General features: G+C 42.4%; 1 protein-coding gene across 1 annotated transcript in view; it reads right to left on the minus strand.

The window, feature by feature from the left end:
• dchs1b (dachsous cadherin-related 1b) overlaps positions 1-19119 on the minus strand; it is an 88716-nt gene extending 69597 nt beyond the window's left edge. Inside the window, exons 1-3 of the mRNA XM_030069541.1 lie at positions 18286-19119; positions 17674-17871; positions 16748-17521 (exon numbers count right to left, since the gene is read on the minus strand). Of these exons, the coding sequence (XP_029925401.1) occupies positions 16748-17521; positions 17674-17871; positions 18286-19119 (1806 nt within the window). The remainder of the gene's footprint in view (positions 1-16747; positions 17522-17673; positions 17872-18285) is intronic.
• Between the last annotated feature and the right edge of the window lie 2917 nt (positions 19120-22036).

Consider the following 22036-nt stretch of genomic DNA (forward strand, 5'->3'; position numbering starts at 1 on the left):
TGTAATGGCCAAATTAAGCGCTAGGCCAAGAGTGGTTGTGCTTTACAGTGATTTCACAGCAGCCAAAAGTTAGTTAGTATAGGCATGGCGTGTAACAGACTAACACAGTGCACGTTTTCAGAGTATTTTTACGATGGCTTTGAATGTTCAGCCAGTTATAACTCAGGACTAAAAGCATTCATTTTATCACAGCTGATATCTGAGGTGTGGTGGGAAACAGCTGCCTGGAAAACAGTCATACGTTATATTACTATTCATAAACCTTTTCAAGGATGTGTCTGTGATCAACAATTAGTAACCAGCTCTCTGGCCAGTGGACAGACTGACCCAACTAGAGTAACTATGACCAAAAGTACTGCTCCATGAGGTACACTGAACTGCACCACAAGGATTTCTCTTCAGATGTTCGTGTATTGTTTTTATTGCTGTGGTGTGTGATTTCGGATAATAATACCTCATATTTGGGGCGCTGTTGGCTATATTCCTACACTATTAATGCTGTGGGCTTTTTATAATCTTGATGTCATTCCAATTTTCAAAATAAAATGAAGCAATAATGAATATGGAAAAATCAACAAATTTACCAAGTCTGTGTTTCTGCCATCTACAAATTGTTGCAGCTCTATTCACTTTATTCCCATGTAAGCATCAAATCATGACTTGATTGCCTAATTACACTGATGAATATTTAAAAATATGTCTAAACGAAAAGTAAATCTGTTAAAAGACTTAAAGCAAGAGAAATTCAAGTGACCACAAAAACATTAACACTGGCCAGTTTGTTGTCAAAGTGCGGCAGTACAAAGCTTCCCAACTACAATCTTGTAAACAGCGTTAAAGCCAACTGTTTAGTTTCTACCACATCGTGTTCATCCTCATTTAACTGCATAATCTCTTTCATCGCGGATCCTACACTACACTAATCATTACCTAAAGTGTTTTGTGGTGACAAACCAGTGGGCGTGCCGTTGCTCTGCTGTAACCACATTAGTGCAGGCTGAGATTTTTGATGACTGATGATCAGACTCTTGAATAAAAAGTCGCCGTCTTTGTTTCACACTTCATTACAAACTGCGTGCTGGTGTACATTGTGCTGCGTGTTATTCACAGAGTAAGCAGGATCATCTGTTGTCTGCTTCCTGTGATCTCAGCTTCTCCATCTGCGCTACTTGAAAGGACCATTCTTTAGATGAGAAACAAAGGCTTGAAAGGAGAAAATACACTTGCATGGATTCACATTAGTCCCCGTATCCGGTATTAGAGGGGCAGATCCGGCACTCCAAGATTCTCGCAATCAAGCAACTCCTCCATAATCGTCCCCTGGAGCGGGACACAAAGTACTCAGCTTCAGCAGCCCGCCAATGGTGAGTATGCTTGTGAGTGTGCATGCATGCCCGTCTATGTATTTGCGTGGATGTACATGTGGGTGCACGTATGCGTGGGCATCCATACAGACGTGTGTGTAAGTGTCTGTATGTGTGCACGGCGGGTGTGTATTTTTGAAAATCTCATCTGTATGACTCGACAACATCACAAAAAACAGAAAACTTGCAGCTCTCTAAATTGATGATCCCCTGCGGAGAATAGGATGCTAGCCAAGCTGCCCATGTTTGCTACAAAGAGAGAGAGAGAGAGAGAGAGAGAGAGACTCAGTCATGCATCACCAACAGAACAAGATTCTTCCATTAACAATCCATGCTGACACAGTCCTGAGAGAAATGGCTCCTTTGACACTACAACCATAAGCAGACAGCGATTCAACAGCAGACAGCTGGCATTCTCACCCAACACCGTCACGTCTACACTTCAGCTCTCATATCGTCTGGATATTTTTGCCCAGTTCATCTTTAAGCCGAGCAGCGAAAACATAATTACACACTTAAACAAAACATAAACAGTTGTAAATATGAAAAAAAATATGAATAAGATATGTCCATACAAGGTGATGTTTTATCTTTGTCACATACCTCAGAGGCCAGTTTAAGATACATGTGTAACTTTTATATCTTATGTAGTCTAATTTTAGGCTAGACATCTGTAACCATTTAGATACCTTTTAAATGACGAACCAAAGTTAATGTGCTCATTGGGCTGGCTCTGCCTCATACCCTCTAAAAACTAACTTCAGTTCACCCACAGAGGCACTGTAGTAAACCGCCATTATTTGCATTAACATTATTTACAAGTAGTACTCAGCAATATCCAGAATTTAGTATTGAAATATGACTCCACCACTTCTCCACCCAACAAAAAACTCAATTTTTTTTTTTTTTTAATTTACAATCAACAGCTCACTCCTCATCTGCATGATAAAATGGAGCAACAAAAAAGTGTACTTCTAAATTAAATTTGCTTAGCACATGACTGGGCATTTTTTCAAAGTTGATAAATAATATCCAAATATTCATGTCTCCCCTTCTGTCAAAACAACTGGAACTGGCATGAATTTGTTTCAAGCTTTTTCACAGTTCTACCAACAAGTTGAACAGGCATTTGCACAAAGACTATCCAGGACGGGAAACGTACGGTGACGCAGGAAACATGCCATATGGCTGCAAAGATTGCAATATTTGATATTATCAGATATCAGCCGGAGCGTATTTTCCAGACAAAAAGCTCAAACTTTGAATCGAACAGGTACGGAAGGATCATAAGCTCAAATCTCTCCTTATTAGGCCTCCCTTATTAGAACAAGGCTAGGTACCAAAACACAGCTCCATATTTGCATTCTAAGATATCGTATCACATAACATAATCGTTAGGTTTCATCATATGGATGTGAAAAAGAAGTCTGTGCAGAACTTTTCTTTCTCCACCTCCCAGCCAGCCAGCTGCTCTTGCTATGCTGTGCTTTCTGAGCCATGATGTGAAAACATTAAGTCACCGTGAGTGACAGCGGCTAGGAGACCAGATGTTGACATCTAACGACGGCTACTGCAACTCCCTCTCTCCCATACTACCTCCTTCCCCCTTCCCCTCTTTTTTTTCCTCCCTTTAACAGTTTTCCCTTTTCCTCTCTTTTGATCCCTCTGATAGGAGCAGAGCAGGATCTTCAAGCGCCACAGCCTGCAGAGCGCTTGATTGCTCCGGTGGGGGCAGCTCAAGCCTGATCCAGAGCGAAGGACTATATAGACAGCAGGGGTGCGGAGGCATCACATTGAGAAGCGTGGTTTCTGTCACAAGGCGGAGCGGCAGGCACCTGTTCTGTCTATCTCGACCACAATCCTGCAGACTTCAGCATGAGAGCAGAACTACTTCATTTGTCTTGAGCAGTCATCTCACTGCTGAATCCTGGAAGGTGGACATGTTATTTCAAAACCCATACAGATTCATCCTAATAGTCAAAAGAAAATCCGCTGCCAAGACTTCCGAAACAGCATACTGCACGACAGGGTGTATTAAACTGCGGCGAATTTGCATCCAAAACCACAAAGCAGAATTTGGGCCACATATTCACCAGAAATTTGGGTTCCCATAAATTGACATTAAAGCTGACTTACCCCAATCCTTAAAGTTAAATCGGTTGCAACAGAAAGGCAGAACAGAGGCCAAATCGGACGATTTATCTAACCCAGGCCAAAACCTTTCACCCAGACTAAAAGCCTGTGAATGTATTCAGGCTTAGGTTACAGCAACACGCAGGGACTACTGTTTCATGTCAGAAAGATTTGTCTTATTTCTAACTCACCTCCAACATAAACACCTGATGTGTGATCCAACTGCAGGACATGCTCCTATAAAAAAAAAAAAAAAAAAAAAAAAGAAGAGAGACTCTTTTGGAGACTCTGCGTGATCTTGTGAGTGTCCAAATTGTAGGGCTTGCATACTGAATGATATGGCAACGGGTGAGGTGAAGAATCCCTTTTTGCTTAATAATGTGGTACAGCAGGCCAGGAAAGGACAGACCACCCTGAAACAGTTGGATTTGAAATGACCAGAGTCCAGAGGAGAAATCATAAACCTTGTCAAGAGTGATTAAACTCTACAGCTTAGAGGAATCATCAAAGCCATTATTAATGGATTACAAGCTGATCACGTCAGTATTTATAGATATATTATTATTCTAAATGTCAGTGGAGCTTTTTACACATGACTCAGTAAGTTTGCACAGCATGCAAAAAAGTATCAACGCTATATGTGTCGAAATGATTTGAAGAATTGGCCCGTGGCTCAGTAGGTATCATTTAGAGAGAGGAAAGAAGAGAGTGTGCAATAAGCAGAGAGCGGTAGCTGCTAAAAACTCTCCAACCCACACTGGGCTGGTTGTCCTGTGCATTTTAAAAGGGAAAAAGACACTGAGGTTTATACCTCGTCTCAAGGCTGTGTATTAAATTAATACCCTGCGTGTTCTGCCTGGCTGGGTTCACCGGGTGCAGTGTGAGCTGCAGCACGCGGGACCCTCCGGTCGGCGTCCGGAGACAGAGCTGCACTGTTTCTGCTTCTGTTCGATATGGAGAAAAACTTATGACTCCGGTTCAATAAATCAATAGAAGTATTTTTTTTTATCTTCTACTCAACTATATTTTCAACCCTTTTTCTGGTCACCTCTCGCGTTGTTGTCATCACTCTCTCCCTCTCGCATTTTTCATTCATCGCCCGCTCCTCTCCTATCCTCACGGACTGGGATTTCTTCAGTTCATCGAAACAAATCACAGCAGTTGCCCATGCAAACAGAAAAGTTATTTCCACTCCTGCAGCCCGTCCAAAACAGTCTGAAAGACCGCAGCCAGCAACCACAAACACACACACACGCACACACACACACACACATATACAGAAGGCCAAAGTGGAAATAAGCCTCCGACGTTTCAGTGGTTTTATCCTTGAGGGGTTATGAACTGCTGTTTCATCTTGCACTACTTTTCCTGTCTGCACATGCACAAACAAACTTACAGTAAGTAAAATAAAAACTTTTAGCTTTCAGACACATGTAAAGTGATCTAATCACAGACAAGAGTTGTAATGATTCATTCATTGCATCGATGCAACGATTATAAACTCTGCCAATTCATCTGCATCAATCTGCAAAAAAAAACAACAGAATGAATCATCTGAATCAATACAAAATACTTTGAATAGATGAATGTAATATCTAATATAACGAACACAATACTATGAATTGCAATGTTTTTGTCAGTTTTTGTTAGAATAAATAATGTAATACTACTAGTAATAAAAGTAATTCTTTTGTGTGTTTTTTCAGATTATAAAAGAAAAAAAATTGTCTTGCATTAGTGTTAATGGATAAACTGTTATCAAAAGCACCAAATCAAATTGCTCAAATCCTGGTTTACAAACTAGGATCAAATCATTAAAAAAATAAAAGCTGTTTATTAGCTGAACTGTTAACAAGTGAATCATGCACAACTGGATAGCTGCTAAGCCAAAGACTGAGACCTCGTGTCCAGAGTGATGCCACCAGGAGTTAATACTCAGCTCAGACAGTCGCAGAGAGCGGGAGTAGCAGAGGTTAGAGCGGGCAGGTGGGAAGTAGTAAGGGCTTCTCTCATAAAAGATTCCACTCTGGGAGAGTGGAAACTTTCTTTCACTCTTTCTGGTGTTGTTCTAACCTTTAATAGAAATCCCGTGGTGAGAACTATCCTTATAAAACCCAAAGTCCTAAGAAAAGACAATATGAGGTGCACGCATGAAAGCAATGCATGTGGGAGATGAAAAAGAAACGGGGGGAGACGTGATGGGGACCACATTGAATATAAAATGCTTTTTGTTAGTCAGTGCCATTCCTGTGATCTCATGTGGACCAAGCAAGATCAGCAGTATTGTTAAACTCTGTGTCTTTTGGCTTAGAAAACGCAACACGAGGAATATGGATGTTTCTCGCTCTGTTTTTCTCTGCCTCTGTCCCTCTGTCTCGCTCAGCATCTCTCCACGTTTTGAGATCGTGAGGTGAGGTGCCAGAGCAGGACAAGATGATTAAATGGATGATTCATTAAAGAAAACAAATATCTGTGAAGTGCACTGTCTTTGACCCCTGAGAAGAAAATAAATAGTGTGGAGAGAGCTGGGACACAGACACAACACCAGAGCAGCAGAGTCAGCCAGATAACAGCTCTGGGACTAATGCTGCTACACACAGACAGACACACACACAGGCACACACACACACACACACACCAACTAGAGTCCTGGAGCAAAGCATAAAATAGACACTAAAGAAAACTACTACAACACAAACTCAAACTCAGCACAGAGGAAACTCTCGCTTAGACCCCACGGTGACCTCACATCTAATATATACGTCTCTAGAAAAGCCCAAATGACAGAATCCGATACACTGGGAAACAAGTACTTGTAGGGCCCTTGACCTCGAACTTATTGACCACCTGCTGTCCCAAACTCCAGAGCTCCTCCAAAAGCAAATACAATCTACAGAAACACAGGAAGCATACTAATTTACACCAACTTAGCTCAATGTCTCATGAAATTAGATTAGTGTGACCTAATGAACTTCCAGGGGCCTCAGGATCACCTGCTGCTTTGTGTGTGTATCTGTGTGTATGTGTGTGTGTGTGTGTGTGTTTGTTTGCATTTAAGTGTAACGCATAAGTATGTATTTGATACTACTTTCTTTTACACCAGTCATGCAAGTTGAATGCTTTTTTTTTAACCTGAGACTACCTGCCAGGAAAAAAGTGCGTGACACTGTTTTCATAAGCTGAAGTCCCATATTTCACCTCTGGGTTGACTCTCCCAACATTTTCTGTTAAATTCACCCCTACTGATGTCTCATTACAAATACATTATAAACATAAGTGAGACACCATATCCAAAAGATGGTGATTTATTGGTTATTTATCATATGACATAGGTTAAAGGTACACTGAGGTTAGGATTGTCTACCTAAAATGTAGAGAATCGCAACCTATGTGGGTCGCAAATTAGCAGATGACCTGTTTCGGAGCCGAATCCAATAATCAGCCCTCTCTCTTCTTCACCCAGCCCCAGTGTTAAGAGTAACCAGGGGGAATCAATCAACAGCGGGGACAAGACAGTGACAAAATGGTGGGCCGGAGAAAGATAAAGAGAAGGTCTGGACAACAGATACGTTTGTAAAGACAACACGCAGGACAAAAGCAGCCCAGGAGAGCTAGAACAGAGAGATAGGCAGGGAAAGAGAGACACATAGAGAAAGCCTGCATACAGCGAGTGTATGTGTATATGTAGGTATGTGTACGTGTGTGTTTTCCCACAGTTTTGTCTGTGTGGTGTATGGAGGATCCTGTGCCTGCAGCACTTTGATAGCGGTGTGTGTTCGACAGATTCAGGGAGCTGTCTCTCCTGTGTTCTTTCTAAAGCTGAATCTGTCCACCCTGTCAGCTCCAGACTCTGGATAACGTCGGTGGAAAGAAACTTCTGCGGCACGGAAAAGCTTTGCTGTTCGCCACTCTCTTTTCCCTGAGCCTTTCCCATTGCTATGCAGATGAAGCTGTTGATATTCATGAGCTCTGGGCTCATGCTGCATATTTAAGCCCCGTGCAGCCTGTAATGTCGCTTATGTAGATCCCCATCACAGGTAAAAGTGATGAGCCAAGTCACAACTACTGCCTGTATGCATTTCATTGTCTTTGGGTGTGTGCGCTGCAAAAAACTTTCCATCTTAACAAGTAATTTAATTTCATTTAGTATTACAATCTTGTTTTTCTTCAAACAGGAGAAAAATCTGCCAGTTGGATGACATAATCCTACTCATTTCCAATGATAATTAACTTGTTTCCAGATTTTTCTTTAATCAAGTGTCATTTTCTCAACACTAGATGGATGATCTGCCTTATTCTGCCTTGTTTCAACATATTTATACTTGTTCTCAGAAAACAAATTCTTGAGACGAGTGAAACTGCATTGGAAACAAATGGGATTATCTCATCCTACTGGCAGAATTTGTAGGTTTTGTTATCTTTTTAAGAAAAACAAGATTTTAAGACGAAACATGAGATGATGTTACTTATTAAGTGTTTGCAGTGTGCCTTGAAAAGGGGCCACGGATGCAGACTTTCTTTCTCTATAGGGATCAGGAACATATTTGCTTGATTCCCTCCATCGAGGAAGGAAAATACAATGGGCTGTGTGTTGTTGCATAAAGCTATAGCTAGCAGAGTACAGAAGAGTGGCACTGTACAAAGAAAGAAATAGTTTCCATACTTAATAGCCTCACTGATTGCAGGATTGATTCCTTTTAAACAGCAGAGGAAAAGATAAAGCTGCTGGCCTTCAAGAGCACCACAGCAGCCAGAGGGGTAAATGCCCATGAGACACAAGGCAAAAAAAATAGAAAAGTTAAGAATGGAAAGGCAGGTACTTGCTACCAGATGAGGTGAAGAAATGAAATGGGAACCAGTCATTCGGGAGACAGGGAGAGAGGGAGAGAGAGAAACAGAGAAAGAAAAACCCCTCACTGCCATATGGTAGAGAGTATTGGGCTTAATGAGGCGTGAGGCCATCCTCTCCATAGAAGCATCAGCCAGTCAGATCACACATGAATGAACACTCTGATAGGTTTAAAACACAGCATATGCCCACAGCTAGTGATATGGAACCGAAGCGCTGCTTTTGAGGAACACAGCAAGAGGAAAACAGTCGACAAGTGGCCTCAGAACAAAGAGATCAGGTTGACGACATTTTGACATTTCAAACCGTACCGTAAATATCCTCCCATAAGTATTCTTAGCAGGAGGAAAATGACTACCACCATAATGTCAAAGCTAGTCGCAGTACAGAACTTTTACATGTAAATTAACATTTTTTACATTCAGTCTAACGCCAAACAAGTTCATACAATGACGACAAAGCTTATCATACACCAATATAACTCCCTGTATTTTGTATTATGGTCAATTTTTCTAGTGCACCACGACTCCCTCAAAGTTTTTTTGTCTTCTTGCTGATTTTTGCATGTGACGCTATGGGTGGTGACATCGCAGGCACCCTACTTTTCACCAATAGGGGTCAGGTTTCAAACGGATTTGGTGCTGGGGTTTAGTTACTCTTTAAGTAGCTTGCACGGAAAAAAAAAAAAAAAACTGTGCAAGTTATTGAAATGATACTGCAGTGGAATATCTCATATTGCAGTTTTAAGATAATAAATAATGATAATTATAAAAAGCTGTCTTCTTGTATGTAGAAATCTTGAGGTCTATTAAAGCCAAGACAGATTTTGTTCATGACATGTAATTCAACCGGTAGCAGACAGGTGATGAATTGACGGTGAGTGTTGATAGATGTTATGAGAATATTTCGCATAGCAGACACGCCATCCTGATCCCTCGTCACACACATGCTGTCAACAGCACTGGCAGCTGAGAAATGTGTGTGTGTGTGTGTGAGTGTGTGTGAGAGAGAGAGAGAGAAAGGGTGAGTCAGTGGGAGACAATGAGAGAAATAGATTGAAATACAATAAAGAACGAGAAAGAGAGCGAGTAAGCGTGTCAGAACCAAGGCCAGCTGTTAACAGCCTGAACGATTCCCTAAATTTGCGACCGCTCTGCTGTGTGTTTGTGTGCGAAACCCGACCATTTGTCTTCGCTGATCACCTGTTAGAGATGCAGCTGAGGCATGTGGTGACAGCAATAGGTCCAATCTGCAGTCTCTCCCCACAGAGCTTTTGATCCCAGCAAATTAAACACACTGACAGATTCATTAAAACACACAAGACAGGGTTTTGAACCAGAGTGGCTGTATTAACGTACAAGTGCCACCGGAGGAGGACGGGCAGAGAAGCCGAGTGGCCGAGGCATGAAACGGATGATAAATTTCATCTCCCCTCACATTTTCAAGCTTAATAAAAACTTGAGTGTGTGTGTTGTGAGTCTGGGCTGGCAAAGAGCATGCGAGCTCCAAGTGGAAGCTGTGGTCTGGCTCTGGTTTCCACGAGGGTCGGACTGAGCGCGACACCAGCAGGAGATGGGTCTGCTGTTACAAGAAGCTGTGGCTGAACAGCTTCCTGCTTTCACTTTATGTCTCTAGACCAGCAGGTTTATCAAATGTGATTAGTCTCAGAGTGTGTGTGCATGGGTGCGTGTCTGTGTGTGTTTTACATATGATGCGTTTTTCCATGTAGACTCTTACAGGCTCTTGCCTCGGGGTCCTCGTATCTTTTCTGCACTCTGGACTTCACACCACGGGGCCTGATTGCTCTGACAGACAGACGGACTGTATTTACTTAAGTGGCTTTGAGGGAAGTTGAGGCGGACTAACTGCACCTGTTAAAAGAAAGCTGTCTCCTCTGTGCTTTCACGCTGTTTCAGCCACTTTAACACACAAAGGACACACAAAGACACACTCTTCTCTGTGCTCATCTTTCCAATTTCCCCCCACAACCTCATTGCTCTTTGATTTGATTTTGATTTGATAAAATTGCAGTAAAAAAAAACTGTGCACCTAAAAAAAAAAAAGAATAATTGGTGCTCGGGCACAAAAACAGGAGAGCTGTCTCTCTTTGTCCCTCAATTTTGATTCAAAGTTCAAACAATCTGAAATATGTGTATGGTAATTCTTCACAGAATATATACACTTTGCAGGTTCCTCCCCCATTTTCTTGAACTTAAAGTGACAGTTAACCCTAAAACAACATTTGACCCATAAAACATCTCGACCACAAGACTGTAGGTCATGCAGTTTTTCACCCCCAAGGTCCATGTAAAAAGCATGTAATCCACAGAGAAGGAATTTTCTGAATTTACCGCGTTATTTGACACGGTAAATTCCAGGAAGTGTTTAGGCCAACAGGCGTCTTGTGCTTTCTGGTAGAATACGTCCTCATTCACCGGTCAGCCCTCAGTGGGGCGATGTGTAGTCTGAGGCTTTATGATGTTTACGATTCTGTGACCCTAAAACCTGGAACTTAACTAAAAATCTTACAAATGAATAAAATAAGATTTTTTACCTTCTTTTTGAAAACAATATGTTTACGTCACGAAAATCAAACATGCTATGAGAATATATTCCATAGGGTTACCATGCACTTTAAATATCAGATATTAAGAATACATGGCCAGCACACACACACACACACACACACACACACACACACACACACACAATGACCCTTAAAAAAAACTTTAGCTAGAGCTGCTTGACTGATTAAACCAAGCACATTGTCATTCTGTGTTTTTGCATTTCTCATATTTTTTTTTTCTTTCAACTGTCTTTCTGGCTATTTCTTGCTTACCTTCAGCACGCTATTTCATCATCCCTTTTTTCTTTTGGTTATGATTCTAAAGCACAGCATCAACTTTTATGCCATCATTATTTTAGTACCATCATGAAACAATCCCCTCCCCGTCTCCGTCCGTCTCTCAGCTCGGCACATCTGTGCGTCTGTCTAGATGATTGAGGGCTGTTTAACAGGCCTGACCAGGAAAACACATGCCGAACATCACAGGGGAGATGCATCACCTGCTGGAAGCGCGGACTTGGCTTCGGCAACATACACAAGCACACACATAAACAGATGTATGAACACACAGGCACACACATGCACACATGCCTGCATGCATGTACATACACACCCAGCGGTGTGAATCCAAACAGACACTCTTTCAGTTTTGGGGTTTACTTCTACCTTTTTATGCAAATTTGTGCATAAGAAAACGTACAACATACAAAATCCTACATTTTGCAAAAAAAAAAAAAAAAATTTATATACTTTGCGGAGGAGGATAAGTTGGCATATCGACAACAAGATGGGATACAGTTTGGTGGAAAGAGTTCATCTGAAGACAGTCGATATGACATAGCAGGGGACTTTCACCATGTGCCGAATAACAGCAAACATGGCAACGGAAAGATTTCACATTATGTGTGCATGTACTTTTAATAAAGCCATGTTGACGGCTGTTAATAGGCTTCTACTTTTCCAAAAGCAAGGGGATTATCATACCTTCTGTCTGGCTGCCCAACTTTGATTACAAAATAAGCTACAGCTGTATGCATTTCAAAATCATTTGCGTTACGTAATTCATGGTGATACACAATATTTTTTTCAAAACTGCGCTTAAAGCTTGGGTAGGTAACTTTTCTTGATAATTTTGACGAATCACCAAGGAGGGTCTGATTCAAATTAAATGCCTTGAGAAAAAAAATCTGGTCTTCCACATTGCTTCATGGGCTGTATACTCCTCTCTCTTTTCAAGTCTAAAATGAAATGATATGAATTATTTACAAAATGATATGCTGTATTTCCAGTCTTCTTCAAATTCATTCAACTTCAAGTTCATTCTGATTTATTTTGTAGTCTAACAAGTCACTGGCTGATGTTTGTCTCAGCTGTATTTTAGCCTTGGCAAGAGCACAGCGTGTCACTGCTAGCAAGCTCAGTGATGGCTTCCCAGTGGTCAGGTCATGCCTGGAGCGAGCATGTCATTGGATTTGACAGAGGCCCGCCACGGCACGACCCACACGGGAAGGAAAAGACACTCAGTCTTTGAGAAACACAGATTAGAGCTAAGACTGCAAACCTGAAGGTAATCATATCAACTCTACGGCATTACTGCTCATTCAAACAGGCATCACAGAAACCAGACAAACATGGGCTTTGACGCGAAGCCAGATGGATGCACATGGGGCCACACTACATCTGAACCAGTTATGCCACAATCTGATTTCAGGCATTTGAACTGGATTAAAGCAACAGTTCACATATATATACCTACTCCTAGTGCAGTCTATCCATCCAGACAGTTTCTGTGTGATTTGGCCAAGTTGTCCCTGTCTCCCTTCACCTCTGTAAAATCAGGCAGGATGGGTATTTTTTAATGGAGCTCAAACTGTCAAAAACCAGTAAACTTTATCTAGCTGCCTCAAATTTGTACTTGTTGGGAGGCAAATCAAATAGAAACTATCTAGATGGATGTTGCACTAAGGGGAATACCTTTTTTGTATTTTGGGTGAATCATCCCTTTAACTGTGGCGTACTAAGATCAAAGTAATAGGACAAAACAAACAGATTCATCTAAAGTGAATATAAGAGCTTTTCAGTGTAATTTTACACCTTTCAAAACTAATAAAGACTTTACATTTTAAGGTGATGCACAGTCCTGAATGAAACTCGTCACACGTAACCTGGTCTGACACGCGTCAGAAAGAGATTAAAAGAGGGTGGCCGACAGTAACAGGGACCAAGTGGAGCCCAAAGCTGCGTTTCATTAGTTGTTTCATTTCCCCTCGTTGACTTGCCCTCAGCCCTTGGTAACACGTAACAACAGATGTCACATGAAGGCCGCTTGGGGATCAGAGCAGAGGTGAGCGAGAGAGGAATGGGGGGGTTTAAAGGGAACACACTTGCCCTTGCAGACAGTCAGCGATGTTTGGTTGCTTTTACAGGTAGAAAAACCTGCCGACTCATGGAAGCCATCCTGTCACGTTTTCTACAGATGACTCGGATACATCGGCATTTGTTAGTTTGGCCTGCACTGATTCTTGCATTTGAAAATTCTGTTTTCTGAATCATTAGGCTAGAATTATTATTATTATGATGATCATCATTATTATTAATGTACTAAGGTAAGTTATTCAACAATAAGTAATGTGACAGTTTGGTTGACTTTCCATGGATTCATGTAATTACATGGATATTGGTTTGTTTACTTACATATTTTATCATTTGCTCCTCCTCACTGCATCAGGAATAACGGACAACTGCAATGCATTGTGGTTAATTCACCTCTGGAGTGACCGTTGTTGTTGACTTGCTCACTCAGCCCTCTGAGGGTCGACCTGACCAAGTTCACCTCAGTTTTTCAGACAAATGATGGCGGAGGGGACTCCCCCAAGGGAAAGTGCCAAGGGGAAGTCAACGAGGGCGAGTTGAAGCGCTAATGAAACGCAGCGCGAGTGAGGCTGGTGAGAATGTGATTGTTTGCTGTGTGTCAGCTGTCAAGCTCTGCTTCAACAGCCCCAATTCAAGCCATTCTCATGACCCTTACTTTCACAGGATATGAACCTGAATCGCTCACTCACACACACACACACACACACACACACACACACACGCACACACAAAGAAACACAGGGGCACCATCACCTCTCCTGCCTGGGAAATACTTAAAAGGAAGCGGGGGAAGTGGAAAGCAGGGAAACCAAGAAATAAATAACTCCTTTGTGTTGTGGCTATATAAACAGTAGGCTACAGTGCATTACAAATCACTGTAGTGGCCTCACTGATAAGGAGCTTCCTACACACTATCACTGTATGTGTTTGCGCGCATGTGTATGTGAGTGTGTCTGTATGAGTGTGTGTGTGTGTGTGTGTAGAGAGAGAGAGAGGGAGAGGGAGAGAAAGCAAGAGAGAGAAGATATAGAAAACATATAGAGGGACAGCAAGTGAAAAATAATACTGAGGGTGTGTGTGTGTGTCTGTGTGTGCGTGTGCGTGTGCATGTGCGTGTGCATGTGTGCATTAGAGAAAGAGAGAGACCGAGAGAGCAAGAGACTAGTTCTCAGGGAAGGTTTTGGCAAAAAAGAGAAAGCAGCCCTTACCTTTAACTCTGTAGCCATTTCCTGACAACACACTTTCTTTGCATACATGATATTAAACTTTTGTTGCCCTTTTCCTGTTTTTACACAAAATCTCCCCAAGAAATAACATCCAGCCAGACCATAATAATAAATCACAAAGGCTATTACCGACTGCAATCTATTGTAAATGTTGGTCCAATTCTGAAAACATCCTTTCCTCTACTTTAGGGAGTGAGGAACGTGACAAAACCTCACACCCCATGTGCTGCTGCCAAATAACATCACACGAAAATGTCAGCTGTTGAAGCAGCGGGCCCAATTCTTCAGTTTATCAAGATTTTGAATATGCTTTTATTGTAATTTCGCTATTTCAGAAACAGCACAATAAAGCAAGTAGGCCTATATTAACTTTGCTATCCAAAGTCCACAGTGTAAAATACCAAACTGCTCAGCTCCACGGCCTCGACAGTTGGTTGGCAGGAAACTGGAGAAAGCACAGAACAAATCTGCAACGACATCCATTAGCCTAATGATGTCAGTTCTAACATCATTTGTGTATCCTATCCAAGTGGCCACGTACTGCATCGGCCCAGAACAAGTCCACTCTAACTACCGTTATCCTGCAAATCGTACCCCCTGTGGGGGGACTCTCACCCGCAAAATCTTGGCTCGATCCAACTTAGCCTTGAGGAACGTGCCGGAATGAGCAAATCAAGAGTTATTCACTCACTCTGGCATACTGGAAAACCACCCGTGATGTCTGGCATGGGATTAGGCTTGCATGGAGTGCCAGAATAACTGCTGGCTAGGATTAGAAGGACAACTAACAGTCAGTTACAACTGTTGCGACAACTGGAATTGAGGTCCGGGGGGAGGTTGTTTTTTCATTTGGGGACAGCGGGATTCAACTGAGCAGTCTAATTAGCAGCAAATTACTCAGTTCAATAATTGAGCAAAAGACAGACACTTTGAAGGACACTTTAGAAATGCATCATATTAAAACAGAATTTATCCGCATTTCTCCCCTATCTAGCCATCTAACCATTCTTTCTCCACTCACTTCTGTGTCCTCTTTTCCTTCACTGATTTATTTCATCTGCATCTCATGCTGTTCATCTTCTCTGTCATTCCATTTCTTCCCTCCTCTCCTGTCTTCCCTCAGGAGCAAGTCCATATGCCAGATTCCACAGAGCACCAACCAGTCACCCACTCCAAATGCATGTTAAATGAACCCGTAACAATGTGGAATTTAACTATTTATCTAAACCCAGTTCAGCTTGTACGCATTCTTGGGTCCACAGGATTTTACTGTGACGCTCCAGCAGCAGCCTTTCTTGAAAAAGCTGAGACACACAAATGTACCTTAGATTTTTCTTCTCATCCCGTAGCAGAGGGGTAAAAACAACCTGTAAAAACAGTTGGCGTAAACGGTGCATGGTGGCTATATAAGACCTTGTTGGAAGACAAACAGCAAGTCATTATTTTCATTTCTCAGGAGAGGTCTCACGTATACATGAGAGCTGCTGGAAACAAGATGAAAGGAAGACAGCCAAACTGCCATGATATAGCATGCCGATACTAAGCGCTAACCTTACGCTGCTGGCCCGGTTGCCATGGGAACCTTTTGAGGTGAGAGAGAGGACATATCGCGTAGAGTAAATCTCTTCACAGTAGCTTCAGGAATGCAGGTGAACTCTCCCTCCCTGTCTCTCTCTTCCTCTGTTTTTCTCTCCTACTTTTATAAATCTTTCCCCCCTAGATGAACACATTGCATGGCTGCACTTTACTTCCCATAGCCCAGTTTTTATGAATCACATCACAACGTGTCAGCACTTCCAAGTGCGCCATCCTCATTTAAAATATGACTTTAAAACTGCTTTTCACTTCAGACATGACTTTGATTTCCAGACTCATTTTTATTGATGTATAAATCATGCATGTGCCAGGGGAGTAATCAGAGAGGGCTTAAGGGGAGGGTGTGAGTGAAAAGAGAGAGAGAGTGAATAAAGAGATGAGAGGATGAGGGAGATGGTGAATACTTGTTTTTGGCTACAGAAGTAGGACAATAGTGTTGTGGCCAGCAGGCTGCAAGACTGAGTGTCATGAGAATTAAGTAAGGCAGTCCCCTTGCCAAATAAAGAAAACACAAAAAGGGAAAGATAAAGGAAGAGAGAGATTAGAGAGAGAGAGAGAGAGAGAGAGAGAGAGAGAGAGAGAGAGAGAGAGAGAGAGAGAGAGAGAGAGAGAAAAAAAATTTTATTCTATTGGGACCTACCTCAAGGAAGCATGTCCCAGGTGGGGTGTTTTCCTTGATGGAGGCGTTGTAGAAACTGCTGGAGAACACTGGCGTGTTGTCGTTAACATCCTGGAGCACAATGTCCACCTTGGCTGTGGATGACAGTGGCGGATGGCCACTGTCTGTGGCAACAACTGTCACACTTGGTGCTGGCTCCGATTCAAAATCCAGAGCGGTCGCTGTGGTAATGATCCCCGTCACCGGGTCGATGGAGAACCAATCAGAGTGGGTGTTTTTGTCTTTGAGGAGGCTGTATCGGACATCCCCATTGGGGCCCTGGTCCTTGTCCCTGGCAGTCACCTGAAGCACAAAGGAGCCTGGATAGACCACCTCAGGTATGGTCTGTCTGTAGGCCTGCTGGTCAAACAGAGGAGGGTTGTCGTTGACATCAGTCACCTGGATGGTGAAGGATGACTCTGCCCTGAGGGGAGGGGTGCCTGAGTCTGTGGCCATAACCCTCAGATCATATGAGTCCCGCTCCTCTCTGTCCAAGGCCTGGTCCACATAAATCAGGTAGATGATACTGTCCTTGGTCGTGAGGGCAAACTTCCCATCACCCCCCTCTAGGGACACATTGACGTTGGCGTATTCTCCATAGTCTGGGTCAGTGACAGATATCCGAGCTACATACTGGCCTGGTTGGGCCCCCTCTGAGATCCTTGGAGAGCCGTCCTCACTCAGGAAGATGATGGTCATGGTAGGCTGGTTGTCATTGTAGTCACGGACATGGATAGTCACAAAGGCATTGGTGACCTGAGAAATAAGAATATAGCAAAATTAATGCTATCGCTTGCTCAAATGGATTATAACTTTCCTGGTAGTTGCATTACTTATAACAGCATTAAAGTATGCAGTATATTTGTTATGCACTGTAAAGAGTGGTTGTAATGCAGCATGTTTGCTACCTCTGGGTGGCTGCCGTTATCCCTGGCCTGGACCACCAGCTCATGGACCCTCTTCAGCTCATAGTCCAGAGGCCTGTTCAGGGTGATGACCCCTGACTTGATATCCATGACGAAGTAGCGGTCAGGGTCACTCTGGCGCCGGTTGATTTCATAAAGTACAAGACCATTATCTCCCTCATCTGCATCTGTTGCAAACACCTGTAAAGACAGGAATGTCAGATATTAAAATTACACTGATAACATTGCTAAATTACATTAAAAACATTAAATTGCATTGATATTACATTGATAAGTTTGTATTTACAGGAAAAAGCACAATCCTGCAAAAACCTTGTAACTCCCATGACGGTGAATTCATGTTTTATTTTGAGCAAAAAGAAACCATGCTCCCTATATGGGTAAGAACAAACAGTACTATTCTTGGTGTTATGACACCCCTTCAAAATTTATTGGATAAATTTAAAAAAGCATGGTGGTCAAGCTGAACATGAGGCCATTTTGAAAGGAAAAAAAAGACATTTTGGAGGTTTTCACTGAATAGCAACAAAACCATCATCTCTAGGTGGATGAAGTATCATTGAATAATTAATGACTGCTATTAATTAGACTGACCTGTAGTATGCTGCTGCCTTGTGGCAGGCTTTCTGAAATAATGGCATGGTATCTGCTCTGGTTGAAAACTGGTGCGTGATCGTTGATGTCGGTCACGGTCACTTCCAAGGTCATGGATCCCATCCTTCTGGGTGAGCCCCCATCAAAGGCCTCTATGACCAGGCTGTACGATGAACGTTTCTCCCTGTCCAGCAGTCCATTGACCACCAGGTCCAGATACAGAACCTTGTTGGCAGCTCTCTTGGTCTCCAACCTGAAGGCCTGGCCCACATTGCCCTCCCGGATCACATAGCCCTGCGTTGTCAGCTGGTCCTTGTCTGCATCTGTCGCAGGCTCCAGAGAGAACCTCGTTCCCACGGCTGTCTGTTCAGGGATCTTGAGGACGGCTTTCTTTTTAGGGAACACCGGCGCGTGGTCGTTGATATCGTTGACAGTGATGGACACCTCAACAGTGACTCCCTCCATTGTCACGGCAATGAAGCTGTAGTGGTCCCTCTGTTCGCGGTCGAGACGGCGGGCGGTGGTAATGATACCCGTGGTCTCGTCAATGTTGAGGTCACTGCCGACGCCTGTGCCCTCATGGTCAGAGATGAAGTAAACGCTGGAAGTGACTCCGGGCGGTAACCCAGCACTGATGTCACCGACGATGGTCCCTGCAGGCTGCTCCTCGTCCAACTGCAGCTCTAGTGCTCCGAAAACAGTCGTGGACTCAACAAGGATGAGGAAAAGGACAGTGCTAAGAAAAAGGGCCGGCTGCCGTCGCCAGAGACCTGAGCACACACAGGGTCCACTGACCCAAGCCCTCCCTCTTGACCCTTTACTTGTTATCGGCATGGCTGGGCTCTGCTACACCTGGAAGAGAGAAAGACACAAAGAGAGACACAGAAATACATCAGCTACCAGGATATTAACCAAAGGCCAACATCAAGTGTTATTCCTACAAATATAGATATATTTTACAATATATGGATTGAAAAATCGAACAATTTTGTCCATCCTCTACTTGAAAATACCCCTGCTCTCTTGAAAAATGTACTTTTAAACAGGGAGTATGTAACGTAGGGTCTTGTTTGACAAAGTCTCTGCAAACTGTATATATTAAGGATAATGCCTGATGAATTTCAGGTGTTCTTTCCCTCCCAAAATGGATATATAACATTTTGGAACGGATCTCTTCAGCTGGATAAGGAGGATTTGAAAGAGCATGAAAACTAAGTCCCAAATGGAATTCTGACTCTGTCCCGGGCCATATTGGCTTGAACCACACTGGAGACAGAATCATAAAATATATTTATTTGAAGGATAGCAAATTTTGTTCACTCGGTGAGAACATTTTTAAGTTGTAGGACTGGTCACAGAGTAAAACCCCATAGGAAACACGTTGAAAGACACAAGATTGGGCATCAAAATCCTTAAAGAGCTTGACAATAATAATAATAAGAACACGCACACTCACACACACACACACACACACATGCACACACACGCACAGAATGCATGGGAAACCAAATCTATATAAGAAGTCAATTTCAGACCATAAGCTTACTTACTCTCCATGTTCCCCAAACACTGAGCCATGCACAAATCCAAAAACGCAATATGCTTTTCACGCAAAAACTATAGTACCTCAGTCTAAGTCTTATTCTGCATCTGATCACATGCAGATACACGGAATAGGACAACACACTGAGTAAAACAAAGACAACCACAAAAAAAGGTACTTTACGTCAATTTAGCATACTTTTCAGTGATCTAAAACTCACCTGACACGAACTGAATTATCCTGCAGTAAACCCTACCATCTGGTACTTCACTTTCGGCAAGTTTAAACAAACACTAATAATTATTTGCAAATGGTATTTGACCTGGGTCTGACACACATACTTTAGCACACTACCAAAAAATGTTGGAAATGCACTCATGAACGTCCTAGCCAGTTCAGCCTCTACAACCTCTATAAACTTTCATAAGATAGATGCACATTTTACCTCTCAATGGGGTCTATAAATATTTACTTTATTTTGAAAATGACCGCAGTTGTTTATACATATTCCTCTGGTATTTATGAGGAAAGATTAATTGAGCGCATAACTGAAAAACATCCTGCAATAGGGAGAGCAACCAAGTCCTGACATATTCCATTCATCACACTTTGAGACCAGAGGGATGGTGTTGTGCATCAGCCTCCGACAATGATGGCAGTATAAATAGCTAAAATCCCTACAATGAATACAATGAGTCCTACCAGTATTAGCTGTTTGTTTTTAGGGAACCATATGTGGTCTATTTGTACAAAACTCCAGCTGCTGTTCTGTACAAATATCAAAATCTCTTCCAATGAAGATGCACTAAAGTGGAGCTGGAAGACAAAAGGGCAATAACGGACAGCACGCTAGATCGCAGTGGAGCTTGTTGGCCCTCAAAGTCAGCCTTATTGTCCCGGTGCACATACAAGATGGAGAATTAACATTAGGTATTTCTTCTTCTTACAGTACAGGGAGACAGAGAGAGAGTCTGGGCCTCCTGCATTTGCAAATGCATTACAACAAGCAGGCACACACACAAACACACACACACACACACATGACCCACTAGCTTTATTCTTAAGGCTGTCTAGCTGTCTGCAAGGCTGCTAACACCAGAATAGGAGAAAAGGGATTTAAACCTTCCACTTCCTTATAGATAACACCTATTTAATGGAGCAGGATTATACTCAGCAGTGACAATATATTCACCATGCCTCTCACCCTAATAAACTAAATGGGGAAACGCATTCTCCTTTTCAAATGCAATCCCATTTCTTCAAATGCATATTCTGCACCAGTCCAGTGCACAAGTGGCATCCTCACAAATACACTTAATACATTCAGTTAATACAAGAGAGTAGGTCTGTTTCATTTGCAAGGAAGCTTCCTGGTTAAGCAGCATTTTAAGGAAATATGGTTATTTAACTGTCTCATTAGAGGACAGGAGGCATAGGACACATCCTACATAGGTTCCAATATTTTAAAGAATAAAACATGTGGCGAGCCAAAAGCCCTTAAATCCAGTTATTATAACAGCCAACGGAAGTGTCATAAAGGTGAGTTAGGAGTTTAAGTGAAAATTTAAATACGCAAGACCCGTTCTTGCATGTTTTTAGTTAAATCTGTCAATAAGTCATTGAGTTACACTAATTATTACATGTCAATTACATGTCCCTTCACCACCTGAAAGTGTGTGTGTGTGTGTGTGTGTGTGTGTGTGTGTGTGTGTGTGTTAGCAAGCTCGCTGTAAGGTAGCTGTATGTGTATTTCCAGTACACTTACACGTTAAGATAGAATTAAGATTTATTCTTCATATTTTCAGTTCCCATTACTTTACCACATTATAGTCACTACTGGCTGGGATCACTTGTTTTGGAAAGGCTCGATTACCATGGAAACTGGCAACACCACGCCGTTTGTAATTCTATGCTCCTTGTGCCATTTTGTTGTCAAAGTTCATGTAACCTTTAGAATAAGATATGCTACTAATAAGGAAGGTTCCTAACTAGTTACCAAGGTGATAGGAGGCTTTCTTGCAAATGAAACAGACCCAGTGAAACCCTGTATAATCATCCACTCCACCAGTCTTTCTACTAACCCAGCCCCCTTTCAGTAGTTTAACCCACATTATGAGGCCTCTGAGGAGGAGAGATTAATAAAGTCTATAGTTCCACTGGGACAGGGAGAGGGACATTGATACTGGCCCCGCTGTTATGGTCGCTGAC

This window comes from Myripristis murdjan, chromosome 14, assembly GCF_902150065.1.
Source record: "Myripristis murdjan chromosome 14, fMyrMur1.1, whole genome shotgun sequence".
NCBI lineage: Eukaryota > Metazoa > Chordata > Actinopteri > Holocentriformes > Holocentridae > Myripristis > Myripristis murdjan.